At 36.6% G+C, this 14,258-nt stretch overlaps 1 protein-coding gene across 1 annotated transcript in view; it reads right to left on the bottom strand.

The window, feature by feature from the left end:
* Nucleotides 1-14,258, bottom strand: part of COPB2 (COPI coat complex subunit beta 2) — a 34,019-nt gene that overhangs the window by 12,510 nt on the left and 7,251 nt on the right. Inside the window, exons 3-12 of the mRNA XM_003895035.3 lie at nt 10,851-10,937; nt 10,518-10,644; nt 9,510-9,658; nt 6,878-7,024; nt 5,900-5,999; nt 5,097-5,239; nt 4,645-4,844; nt 3,241-3,351; nt 979-1,067; nt 786-892 (exon numbers count right to left, since the gene is read on the bottom strand). Of these exons, the coding sequence (XP_003895084.1) occupies nt 786-892; nt 979-1,067; nt 3,241-3,351; nt 4,645-4,844; nt 5,097-5,239; nt 5,900-5,999; nt 6,878-7,024; nt 9,510-9,658; nt 10,518-10,644; nt 10,851-10,937 (1,260 nt within the window). The remainder of the gene's footprint in view (nt 1-785; nt 893-978; nt 1,068-3,240; nt 3,352-4,644; nt 4,845-5,096; nt 5,240-5,899; nt 6,000-6,877; nt 7,025-9,509; nt 9,659-10,517; nt 10,645-10,850; nt 10,938-14,258) is intronic.

Below are 14,258 nucleotides of genomic sequence, written 5' to 3'. Positions count from 1 at the left end.
CTAGCAATAGAAAGTCCAAAGTGAGACAGGAAAGGAGAGCTGTCAGTAAACACTGAATGTGCTACATAGAGGACCAGTAGCCTGTTCCCTATTGCTCTAGAACAGTGTTTATCACTTTTTCTTTTTTTTTCATTTTCACCCACCCTCCCTAGAAGTCTTTCTGGACATTTTTCTAATCACCTCCCCCAATGAAATGTTAATACCACAGATATACATATATAATGCATACACATATGTATAGCTATGCTTTATTCATAAAGAGTAAGCCCCCCCAAGCCAATTTTTACACCCATTGAGAATGCACACTCTAGAACCAGACCCCAGAAAAGCTGGTTTGTTTCCACAGATAATCTCCTGATAGTGAAAACTGTCAAAGCAGCGGGCAGTTCTAAAGGTAAACACTTTGTCACTGGAGATGGGCACCTCAAGTTCAAGCAGCTATCATCAAAACATATGAAAAGGTTTTCTGAACTACGTGGAAGAAGGCATTTCCAAGTCAAGAATTCTCTGACTTCTTGTTGTCAAAGCATGCTTTCTTCCTCTGTCAAAATGGCACTGCCACTTACCTCCAATTGCTCAGAAAATCAGGATTGTCATACCCTAATGAGGCCGTAGACAATGTGTATTTTAAAAAGTTATTTAAATTCTAAGTGCTGTTTTATATTTTAAATGGCTTTTGATAATGGAAGAGGGACAGCAGGGTACAAGACACTTCTTGGCCTTAGGGACCCAGAACTCATCACAAAAATAAATATTCCAAAAACAACAACAGAGGGGAAACTCACATGTTTGGGCTGAATTTCAATTCTTCGTATGAGTTCTGTATTGTCCCAGTCATAGAAAGCTAAGCCATTTACAGATCTGACTCCCAATAAGAAGCCGCCATAGATACCTAAAGGGAACATAAAAAGAGTTTTGCTTAGGCATTTTGGAGCCATTACAAAGAATTAAAAAATGTAATACGTAGACCACACTCACTTTCTGCTCCAAAATCTGGTTTAAATGATTTTTTTTCCTTAAAGTTCTTAAATATCTTTACAACACTGTTGCTCTCTCTTATTGCATACCTGGGAGAAAAAAGGGAAGGCAAACATAACATGTTATATACTACATCATAATTCCACCAAATGTTGGAAATATCTTCAAATATTTTTCAGTAATTATGCAAAAATAAAAAATAAATATTTGAAGATTCTCTGATGTACGTTTTCCTAAGACATCAGAGAACTCCTTACAGTTGGATAAATGATGAAAGGGTTTTTTACTGTATATGACATGAATTACTAGGGCTTACAAACCACTTTAGTAAATAAAAATGACCCAAATGTCTGTAATAGGTGAATGCTTAAACAAATTATAGTATATTCATATAATGGAATAATACTCTGCAAATAAACCAATTACTGATCCAGGCAAGAATATGGATGAATCTCAAAAAACATTATACTGAACAAAAGATGCTAGACACAAGAGTACATACCATATGATTCCATTTATATGAAACTCTAAAGACAACTCTAATCTATATAGAGACAAGAGGCTCTCATCAGTATTTTCCTGGGCCTGGGGAATGGGTGGGTAGGGGGTGTGGACAGACTGTTAATGGAGACAAGGGGATTTTGTGGGGATGATAGAAATGTTCTATAATTTGATTGTGTTACTGGTTACGGATTACATACGTTTGCCCAAATCTACTGACAAGAACAATAGTCCTCCCTTATCCACGGGGGATACGTTCTAAGCCCCAGTGGATGCCTGAAACCTCAGATAGTACTGAATCCTATATACACTATGTTTTTTCCTAAATGTAAGGTGGATAGCGTATACAATGTGGATAGATATGCTAGGCAAAGGGATGATTCACGTCCCAGGTGGCATGGCTCAAGATTATATCATGCAACTCAGAACACTGGGCAATTTAAAACTTATGAGTTGTTTATTTCTGGACTTTTCCACTTAATATTTTTGGAACATAGTTGACTGTGGGTAACTAAAACTGCAGGAAGGGAAACCACAGATGGGGGGACTGCTGTACAACTAAATGATACATTCTGTCTTCTGTAAATCATACCTCAATAAAGGTGATTTAAATAATAAAAACTGTGACAAATGGCTCATTAGTCAGCAATGATCAGCAACAACAGATTATATTCAGGCCTCTGCCTTGAAAAAAGTGGCTGTGGCTATCACTGGATATTTGAGATTGTGTGAGGAAGTGATGTGATGAGGGCTTTGCTCAGGACAGGAAAGATGCTGAGCAAGGCCTTGGCTGGATAAAGCTGAAAAAAGGGAACTATCAAAATAGAGGAAGAGGTATGCTGAGAGAGGGCAATTCACCAACTATAATTTTGCCTAAGATAACACAGTACCTTTGAATACACAGAACTATATGTATATAAGTGTATTTAGGAAATTTATGAAAAGATCAGAACAATTCCATACCTCTCAATAAATCTTACTGTTGTCAACATTTAAAAAAATGTATCTTATTATGCAGTGCTGAGCTTAAGTTACCCCACTATTGGGGGCAAGATGCAACATAAAATGTGAGGCAAACAAAACTAAAAAAAACTGTGAAGATGTAATTCACTTGTGTGGTCTGAAAACACTAAACCCCTAATGTTTATTACATGCATTAAACAGGAATGAAAAAGGAACCAGAGCCAATGACTAGTAAAAAAGTCAGAGTTAAATGATCTTTCCTGCTTTTAATGAGAACATTTTATGAACATTCTGAATTCAGACAGAAATTTGTTAAGAATGGGCAGCGGGTACTATCACAGAAAATAAGTTTTAAAAAAGATTTCATAAATTTCTCATCAAAATGATCAAATCACATCATCATCCCCAAGTAGCTCACAAAGGCCAGTAGCACCAGGACACTACATCATAGGGAGGGCACGCCAAGGCCTGCCAAAGCAGACATGAGGGTCTACTGTGCCTTAAGCCCATAAAGCACCAGGTCCTGCCATGGGCTCCACCAAAGAAATGGGTGCTGGGTCCCCAGTTAAATGGGATTATTTTATCAGTTTGAGTGAGCCAGCTCAACACAGAACAAAGAAAGGACAAAGACAGCTCACGCTATACAGTTGCCTCTGACTCTAATCTAATGGACAGCTCTGGTGAGAACTGTTTTTTAACATGGAGAAGCGCAGCCCACATCAAGCCTTGAGAGTCCTCAGGCAGCACACAACACATCTGCAATCACGGCAAGCTGGCTATCACGCAGCCAAAACTTACTCTGAAGAATCGTGGGCCCATGCAAACTCCTGAGCAGATCCAAAGCTCTTGTTTCTCAATGCCATTGCTGTGTAGATGATATACTCCCCATCACCACACACCACCACAAACCTAGAAATCACAGAAGCCAGGGAGGGAAGTACAAAGGACCAAAGACATGTAGAAGTTAAGAAACAATAATTCTTGTTATGGTAAAAGAATTCTAATAACAAATGTTAAAAAAATTCTAGCCAACAAATTAAAAAGGAAATTATGAATATAGCATTACTGCTGAAATGTTATTAGAATGGCCTTCTCATAAAGGCAACTGGAGACAGGAAGGTGAGAATGGCTGGAGATGCAAAGGAGGAGGATTGCAATTATTCAACCAGTATTTGTTGAGCACCAAGATGCATAGCACTTTGCTCATGACATTTATACCACAGGAAGGCACTGTATTATTACAAAGACTATCTTCATTTCAAAGCTGATCACTCAAATGAATAAAAATATCTCACTCCAGTTTTTAAAGACTGTTAATCAAAATACAGAGGATATTTTAACATTTAAATACTGAGAAAAAGAGAATGCTGCATAGTCAACTAAAATTTTCCCAATGGACATAAAACAACTATCTTTAAAGTTATTTATAACACTTTAAAGGCTGGTATCAAAAGACTGGCAAAGGCAAAACTTGTGGCCAAGAATGTTCTATGATATTAAGGGAAATGTGCATAATGCATTCTTAACCTTCATAAGACAATTACGTTACAAATAATTATGGATACCATTTATTGAACTAGGTAGCATACTTGGTTTATATCTTTTGTCTTTTTCAATATTCAGCATAACATTATAAGATGCCCAGACCTGCTGTAAAATATTTTTAAAGCTCCACAGATTTAGACTTCACTGTGCTAGAAACTCCTCTCTCACAAGATGTTTGGTGACTTATAAATCTTAAGGGAGAAATTAAACAGTTCAAATTATAAATAAGAAACAGAATTATTACCAATCCCAAAACTTTTTCAAAAGATATCTCAGAGTCAAGTTTTCTTCTTAAGAGCAGTGAGTCAGCAAGCATTTAGAGAGGGTACCTCCTAAGTCTCAGCATAAGACATACTCCTTGCCCTCAAAGGAGCACATAAGAACACAAACTCAATGCATGTGAAATAACAGTAAACAGTACTATTTAACTATTCAGAATTGTGTGGTATAGAACAAGGCCAGAGGGGAAACATGCTCCATCTTTTGTGTCAACTTTATCAAGTGGCATGGCTGCCTGCAGCTGTATTGAGGACTATGAGGCCAGGGCAAAAGCACACTGAGGAATGATTAGAGATGCCAACCAAGAGTAGACTGTGGATCTGCAAACCTGTTCTAACATACACAGAAGCTGAGAGACAAATTTTGATGATGGCTTACCGCCCATTAGGATTGTGCTGAATAGTCTGAGGGTATATTTCACAACTGCCCATATCCTTTACTGCCAGTGGCAATCTTTCTCCATCTTTAATTTCAGCATCTCCCATTGCTTTTAGGTTGGCCTGCTGGACTTCTGAATGCTTGGCCCAAATTATCTTTCCATTGGCATCCATGGACATGGCAGGCTCCTCCCGACCAAGCTGAAAGAAAGACAAATAACTTTCAACAATGAAAAGGAAAATAAATAAAACCACAACAAAATAGATTATTTTTTCACCTAACAGAGAGCTCCATTTCCTTTCTTCCACTTTAAATCTTCATTGCTTAATGTCTAGTGCTTAATGAAAGAAGTGCCAGTTTTACAAAACTGGTGACTTGGAAGATGACGGTACTAAAATACAAAGAAAATAGTTTTGCCTATGTCCACCTACTGAGAGGGATAGTATAATTACCTTAACAATGATGCTCCCTTCATCATAGCCCAAAGCGACATTGTTTGACCCTCTTAGACTGGCCACGCACCATACCCTCTCCATTCCATAATTCAGTGTGCTCTCAAGCCGGTAGGTGCTTGAATGCCAAATACGTACTGTTCCTAAAAAGAACAATGTAAATATTCCCTTTTGATACAAACATCCGATGATAAACTGTCAGGTGAAAGAGAGCCATAGAAGTCTTTCTATTAAAATAGATAACACTTCGTGGCAGCTTAATGACCAATTTTTTGATCTACTGTCTTTAAATGGTTTTTAAAAGCAACATAAACATAACAGATAATGTATAAGAAACAAAAACTAAGAATTATGATTTTAAACATGAAATAATAACAGGATTTCCTGGGTAGAGTGTTTCCTCTGTGCCAGATGCTGTCTACGCATGATTTCTTCTCACTATAATCCTATGAAGCAGATATATGTGTTTCCATTTCATAATCTGCCCAAACCACACATTCACAACATAACAGAGCCTGATTTTGAATCCAGGTTTGTTTGACTCCAAAGCACATGCTTTTTCAGTTTTTCTTCAGGACATCTGATGGTCCTCTTAAGTGACAGAATCAAAATACATGAGAATGATGATGATGATGATGATGAAACTAATGCCCCTTTACTCTTTTATAGCTTAAGTCTGGTACTTTACTAAAAATATCAAAATCCTTGGAAACCTCCAATTATAATGCAGAGACATTACTTGCTTTAAATGCCCACTAAGTAGTAGTTACCAGCACAGGAATAAACATACCCTTCTAACTTACCATCTTCTGAACCTGTGATAATGATTGGCAACTCAGGATGAAAGCTGGCACAAGACACATTTTGGGCATGTCCTTCCAGTGTCTGTACACATGTTTTATTCTGTAATTAAGACATAGAAAACATTTTTTATTAGTGAAAAACATGTAACCAGCCCACCCTTAATTTTCTCAATGTACACATACATTATAAATGATAGTAGTCATGACAATCTAAATAATATCCAATACAGAAGTTTTTGAAATAGGATGATCTTGTTGTATATATGAATATTTTATCTAATTACTTTGTAAAATAAATGTAAATGTAACTATCATATTTAAAGAAGCGGAAAAAACCCAAGAAGGCTTTCGTATGAATATTATTTCCCCAAATTCTCGGGGTAATAGATTTACCCCTTAAAACCCACACTTACTATCACTGGCTAAGTAGACAGTACTGCTTTAGCCTTTAATATTTTTATTCTGGATTTAAGTACAAATGTGAAAATGTTTCAAGGTGAAACAGACTTTCTAGGCCTCATTTTATTAATTGCTTACAGGAACTTTTGATCTAGAAAACAAAAATATCTAAATATAAGAAAATCTTAGAGATAGGAAGCATGTTAACAAGAGTTCATAACTAGGTTTACAAGAGTACTATTTGGCAAAATGGTATTTGTTGATCTGCTAGCTGACAAAAATGAATAGAAGTCTATCAATGAAGATTATGGAGGATAATTCAACATTAAAATGTTAAAATTTCTAAATGCAATTACAAAATGAAATATGAACATGTTGGTATTTTATTTTTAAAATCTTGATATGTATGCATTGTTTTCATTTTTATGGAGACTTCTGGGAACATAGTTTAGGTGCAAATACTGATACCTTAAGTTATTATGCTGTGAACAGATTTCAACAACCCAAGTCTTAACTGTCCTATAAGAAATAGTAAGAAGCATATCTAACATATGGAAGTAAAGTTATGAAAAATCGTACCTGATAATCCCATATTTTAACAAGACGGTCATCTGCACCTGAAATGAGGTATGGTTTGTCCCCACCACTGTAGTAATCAATACAATTCACGCCCTTCTCATGTCCTTCCAAAGTGAAGTTTGGTGACGAAGAGCCCAACTGCCATACCTGCGGAGAGAAATAGCATCTGCCAGTCAATATGGGGCCTTGCTTTTCAAAAGGCAAATCTACCACATTTCTGACACAATATGTAAAATGCCAAAGCCCAGTAGAGAAGAGCTATGAAATTTTATTTTTTATACTGTTTGGTTTTTGTTATTTCTCATTTTATTTGAATTCTCAGGAGCCAAAATCACTATGGCGTTCTTTAAAAGAAGTGCCAATTTTCAGGCTTTATCTCTAGAGATTATAATTCAGTCAATCCACAGTGAAGCCCAGGAATCTAGATGTTTAAGACTTTGAAAAACACCACTTTAAGGGTATGAAATTATTTTATTATAGATTTAATATACAGCTCATGAAAGTGGATTTAGTAAGATATATTAAAAGTGGCTAGGTGTGGTGGCTCACACCTGTAATCCCAGCACTTTAGGAGGCTGAGGTGGAAGGATCACTTGAGCCCAAGAGCTCAAGACCAATCTGGGCAACACAGCAAGACCTTGCCTCTACAAAAAAGGAAAAAGTAAAAAGTTAGCCGGGCGTGAAGGCACACGCATGTAGTCCTAACAACTCAGGAGGCTGAGGCAGGAGGATCGCTTTAGCCCAGAAGTTTGAGGTTACAGTAAGCTGTGATCATGACACTGCACTCCAGCCTAGGCAACACAGACCATAACTCAAAAATATATAAATAAATAAAAATGAAGATATATTTAAAGGAGAAAATTACGGCCTAATTAAAAATTTAAAATGTAGAAAATTGTTAAAAATTACCACAGCACAGAATTAAGCTTTATCTTTACAAATATTTACTGAGTGCCTACCATATGGGAGACCCTGTGGGGAGTATAAATATGTGTAACAAATGTTTATCAATTACTGTATAAAATAAACTTTACTGGAACTGAAGATAAGACAATTCTTGCTCTCAAGATAAACCTAATTTAGTAAAACAAAAGTTTACAACTAATTTCAAAGTTAATCTATGTCAAAAGCAAGGAAAATCCAAAGGCAAAATAACTAAGGTCAAAACCCTAAGATATTCAGACACATAACATTTGACATAAAGGAAAACTAGTAACAGTGTTTTATATAGGTGAAAGCAAGCGTGTAAGCACAAGTTAATTTATTTTAATTCAATGCATATGGAAATATTTTATTTTATTTATTTATTTATTTATTTATTTATTTATTTATTTATTTATTTAGATGGAGTCTCGCTCTGTCGCCCAGGCTGGAGTGCAGGGGCGCGATCTTGGCTCACTGCAAGCTCCGCCTCCCAGGTTCAAGGCATTCTCCTGCCGCAGCCTCCTGAGTAGCTGGGACTACAGGTGCCCACCACCACGCCCAACTAATTTTTTGAATTTTAGTAGAGACAGGGTTTCACCATGTTAGCCAGGATGGTCTTGATCTCCTGACCTTGTGATCAGCCCGTCTCGGCCTCCCAAAGTGCTGGGATTACAGGTGTGAGCCACCATGCCCAGCATGGAAATATTTTAAATATTATGATTTAAAAAGGGAGCATGATTGCCCTCACTGCAACATGTATTAAGCACCTAGATCAGGTAAGGCACTTTGCTGTTTGCTACTGAATGTTTGGGGAAAGGGAGTGACACATAGTTTCTACCCCCAAAATTCAGTATTTCAGGGGATAAAGATTTCCAAAAACATGTAATTAAAATTCATTCTGAGAAAGGCTGAAACAGAGGCAAAAAGCAATGGAAGAAATGGGATAAGCATAACTGGCTCTGCCTAGAGATGAAGTGGATGTCTGACAAGAGCTTCTCAAGAGTAAATACTTGTGCTAAGCCTTAAAAGCTGAGTAGTTCTCCGGAGGAAAAAAATATCAAAACAGGAAAATAAAGAGAAGTGCAGGCAGATGGAAAAGTTCAATGAAGTAAGGTTTTGTGAACATTCATGGCCTCTAGAGGATGGTGAGTAGACCAGGGTTTTAGGAGATGTCGCATAATATTAGCCCAGGCTAGTCTTGGAAATCCTTGTACTCCACACTAAGGCATTTGGACTTTATCCTTAGATCAGGAACTGACAAGATGTAATCTATGTTTCAGGAAGATAACAGACAGCAATGTGGTGAAATGGAGTAAGAAAGACAGAATAGAGGCATATGGAATTTAAATGTAAAATAGATGAACGATGAGCAAAAATCAACAATGAATACTGAAAGGAGAGGAAAGCAGTATCCTAGAAAGGATACTGGCATTTTTCTTATTCTGGGTTTCCAAAGGCTAAAAAATTTTTATAACATGCTGCTTCCACACAGAAAAACACTCCTCATTAAGAGCACTGAGTTGCCACAATATTTTTCAAAACAGAACATGTCCTTTGGATTAAAATGAGAAATCCTATTTTTACTTCAAAATAGACTTTTGAAAAAAACTTTTAAGATGGATAAATTTCTGGCCAGTCAATAGTAAAACACCTAAGGCAAGTATAGTTCACTAATAATGATAACTGACACAAACTGTGGACACCCTACCTTGATAGTCCTGTCCAAAGAGGCACTGGCAAACTGATTGTTATCTTTGGGGTTGATCACAATCTGCATAACATAATGGGTATGTCCTTCAAACACTTGTGAGCAAGACCATTTTTTATCCCAGTCCCAGAGCTTAATAAGCATGTCATCTAGGCCAAAAGAAAGTCTCAAGTTAGTTGTAATTTCTATTTTTTCACTTCATAAGTAAGACACAGTCTTTAGAGGAAGCAAACCTAACATAAACCACATAATCCATGACTTACAGAAATAGAATCAAAACCAAATAGAGTTTTCAAAATGCTTATTTATCTTAAAAATAAATTTAACTCTCTACAGAAAAGTGGAGATAAAATAAATAAAATAGATTAGAAATAGCAAATATAAAAATTTTGTGAAAAAACTTAAAAATTCAGTGAGCATTAAAGAATGAGCAAAGAGTCATACAAGTTTGATTAGAATCTAAGCGTGACTGAATACTGATAGCAATGACTATGTAGAGAACAAGCATTTGCCCTCACAAGACTGGTTTTTAAAAAGTTTTAAATTACTTCTCAATTTTTAATTTAAACACATTTCAAAGAGCTATTACCAATTCAGTGCTACCTCTTTTGCCAGTCCTCCAAGAGGTCTACTATTTATACACAATACCAAGGAGCAAACTAGTTTGAATATGAAGATTGAACTGACTAAGCTCTATGGCAATCTGCCAAAAACTCACTCATCAACATGTAAATGACCTTTCTGTTCAGCAGATGTTTAAACATCTAGACTTGTAGGTCTTCTCTGACAGGAATTGGAGCAATCATTACACAGATCCTAAGTACAGTTGATACTTCATTAAAGTACAAACACAAGCAGCATCAATAGCACAGTAATGGATCTAAACAGTTTAAAGGCTGCTTGGAATTAGAATTCTATTTGTAACAGCAGTTAAAGAATAGCATGTCTCAGTGAATGAAAATGAATTACCCAAAGAGACGCACATGACCAAAAAAGGTCATCTCTTACCACTGCTAGTTAGAATGAAAGGCTGGGTTGGATGAACAGCAATACAGCGAATGTAGTCTGAGTGTGCTTCAAACATATGAACTCTCTCCAGAGTATTGTAATTGAACACTCTAATCTGCATGTCATCCTAGAAACAGAAATTTTAAAACCATCATCCCTATTATCAAGTAAATTATACAAAAAAACTGCATCACAGGCTCAAGGAATGAAGTCTATGCTTCAAAACAGTGCCGTAACTAACAAAACAAATCAGGAATCGAAATCCTGCAACTAACTTACATAATCATTCACCAATTCAGAAAACAGGAATAGAGATTCATATTAATTACTTACTGCTCCTGTCACAACCCAATTCTTCCTTGCAACAAACTTTGCAGCTCGAACAGGAAGATCACATACTTCAAATGTCTTCACCAGTGTCTTTAAAATGTAAAAAGAATACACAAATTGAGCTGTAAGAAAATAACCACAAAATCTACTCTGTTATATTTCAAACATCCAATTTTTAAGATCACTTCTCATTTTAATATATTCTCAGGCTAAAATATAAAAGGTCAACACTAAAATTTTTTAAAAAGACCAATTATCTTTTAATAGATTCAAAATTAAAACACTTTTTAAAAGACAAGAGAAAGCAAATGTCCACAAGATGGTATTCCAGATCCTCTGTGCTCCAGCCCTTCCCTCCCTTTTCTAGCCTCACCTTTGGCTACTCCCAGCCTTACCTCTGCTCTTGTTCTCTCTGCCTTGAAAATCCACCCATGGAAACTTGTACTTCCCTTTCATAATGTAGCACTTCATAATTACGTTTGTGCGAATCTTTCCTGCCAAGCTCTCCAAAGGCAGGAATATTTTTCACACTGTATAGGCAGAAGCTAGAACAGTGGCTGGCACACTAAATTAGTATGTAATAAGTATTTGTTGAATGAATTAGCTCTTAGTTTTTCTTTTTTTCTTTTTTTCTTTTTTTTTTGAGACAGTCTCACTCTGTCACCCAGGCTGAAGTGCAATACAGTGGCACAATCTTGGCTCACTGCAACCATCGCCTCCCAGGTTCAAGTGATTCTTATGCTTCAGTTACCCAAGTAGCTGGGATTACAGGTGTGCGCCACCATGCCAGGCAAATTTTTGTATTTTTCGTACAGACAGGGTTTCACCATGTTGGCCAGGGTGGTTTCGACCTCCTGGCCTCAAGTGATCCACCTGTCTCAGCCTCCCAAGTGCTGGGGTTACAGGCGTGAGCCACCACACCTAGTCAGTTTTTTTGAAATTGAAACCCATAAAAGTGACTCATGAATAAGGTACAATTCTTTTGCATGCTTTAGCAATATGATTCCATACAAATGTTATTATTTATTTTTTTAAAAAAATGAAAACACAGTGACCTGTATTTTCCTCCGAGCTACTCAGAATGGAATTATACACACAGGATAAAGGTAGAAAACTAGAAGACCCTCCTAGAAAAAGCAGAGATAATGGTATACCTCTATGTTCTCCTTCTTTGATGCCTGTTCTTAAAAGTTTGAAAGCCAAACTATCATTTTCCAATCCTTTTTTGTATCAGAGAGCAAAAAAGAAATAACTAAGAAACCAATATAATCTTACTGCTTGATTAACCATGTGCACTAAAAAAGTAATAGGGACCGGTTCATAAGAACTGTCCCACTCTGATTTTTCAAGCCAGAGTTCAAAGATTCTTTAGACAAAGGCTGAATGAGTAGGCACTTCAACTCCAACCTGCAGAATCACTACCAGCTGACTATGATACAGACACTGAGAGTAGACAGAACATGCAATCTGTAATGCAGTAGAAAAATCCACAAAAGCTCATGAGGAGCCAACAAACTCAGGGATCTAAGCAGTAAAAATAAAGCAGCTGCAGAGCAAATAGCCAAGGCTCAGCGCCATGTTAGGGGCTATGACTGATGCAAATGAAGAGTAAGAAAAGCTACACATGCGATACATACAAATGTTCAATGTAGATTAGGAAAGTATAACTAATGACTAATACTTATATGGTACTTAGGTTTCATATACAATTTTATCTAATTTTATCTTTTTGACAATCCTGTGACATAGGGAAGGCAATAATATCATCTTTACTTTAGATAAATAAAGAGGGTCAGCATAGTTAAAAGGCTAACCTATATAATTTAATCAGCAAGTTGGCTTCAAATCCTAAAATACTATGTTTTTTAAACCACTGCATGTACCACCTCAAAGAATATATAGTATCTCCTTATTTGAAATTCAAGTACATTTAAAACCCTTTTTACTTCCAAAAACCTTTTTGGCTCTCTCAAGAATTTGCTCTCAATACAGGAGTGGTAAATACTGTTGGTGATATAAACACAGGGAAAAAACAGGGAGAACCAAAGACAGATCAATCATTCAACAAAGACTTACTATCTACTAGGAGCCTGACAGTGTATCAGGTAGTGCCTCATGCACTGGACCAACAGTGGGAAATAAGATGAGGGTAATCCTTGTCCTCATAGAACCTCCATTCTTGGAGGAAAGAAGGAAATTAAACACGAAATTACCAATGAGATGAATTATGAAAGGGGAAGCAGATGGTCCTGTCATAGGGCAGAAAAAGGTACAGAAGAAAAAAAGGAGGCAAAGCGGAAATGCAGATAAAGCAAAGATATATTACAATAAAGCCTAGAGAAAGATAAGAAAAGTACGCCTGGGCTTTAGAATATAAGATGATCAAGTGACAGAGCTGAGAGATAGGTAAATGTAGTTGATAAGAGGGAATCCCTAGGAATAATCAGAGAGAGAGGACACCAACATATCTGTTAAACATAAAATCAGAAATACTTTAAACATCTCAAGAACTAAACAAAAAGGAAAAAAAAAGCAGTTATTTGCATCAAAGCAAAAAGAATTCACAAGATAAAGATCTGAAGTTGTAGAGAACACAAATACTGAACTAGTGATAAGTGAAATGCATATTATTAATTCATTGAACAAATAATTATTGAGCACTTACTATGTGCCAGGTAATGTTATAGGCACTGAGATACAGCAGAAAACAAAATGTTAATTTGCATAAAATGTCACTGATGGACTATGATATGGTTTGGATTTGTATCCCCACCCAAATCTCATGTTGAATTGGAGGAAGGCCCTGGTGGGAGGTGATTGGATTATGGGGGTGGATTGGAGGTGATTGAAGGTGGGGATGGATTTCCCCCTTGATGTTCTCGTGATAGTGACTTCTCATGAGATCTGATGGTTTAGAAGTGTGTGGCACTTCCCACTTCGCTCTCTCTCTCCTGCCATCATGTGAAGAAGGTGCTTGCTTCCCCTTCACCTGCTGCCAAGATTTTAAGTTTCCTGAGGCCTCCCAGTCATGCTTCCTGTTAAGCCTGTGGAACTGTGAGTCAATTAAGCCTCTTTCCTTCATAAATTACCCAGTCTCAGGTAGTTCTTTACAGCAGTGTGAGAACAGACTAATACAGGGTAAAAGTTTAGTGTACAGTCATTTCTGTTTCATTACAGTGAGTATAAAAGTGTAAAGGTGTTTTTAGGTTTACTTCTGGCTTTGGTTCCTTGATCCTATTCTGCCATTTTAAATTCCTCAAATGTGAATCTCACCTGGATTTCAAGAACTTAACTTTGGACATTAAGGATAATTACTATATAAGTAGACACAACTGTATGGTATAGTGCTAACTATATGCTTTGTACTCTTAAATACAGTCTAGGAAGACTAGAAAATATGAGATAAACTAA

The sequence above is a fragment of the Papio anubis genome, chromosome 2 (genome assembly GCF_008728515.1).
Source record: "Papio anubis isolate 15944 chromosome 2, Panubis1.0, whole genome shotgun sequence".
NCBI lineage: Eukaryota > Metazoa > Chordata > Mammalia > Primates > Cercopithecidae > Papio > Papio anubis.
The sequence above is the reverse complement of the archived record's forward strand: the minus strand, read 5'-3'. Positions and strand labels throughout refer to the sequence as shown.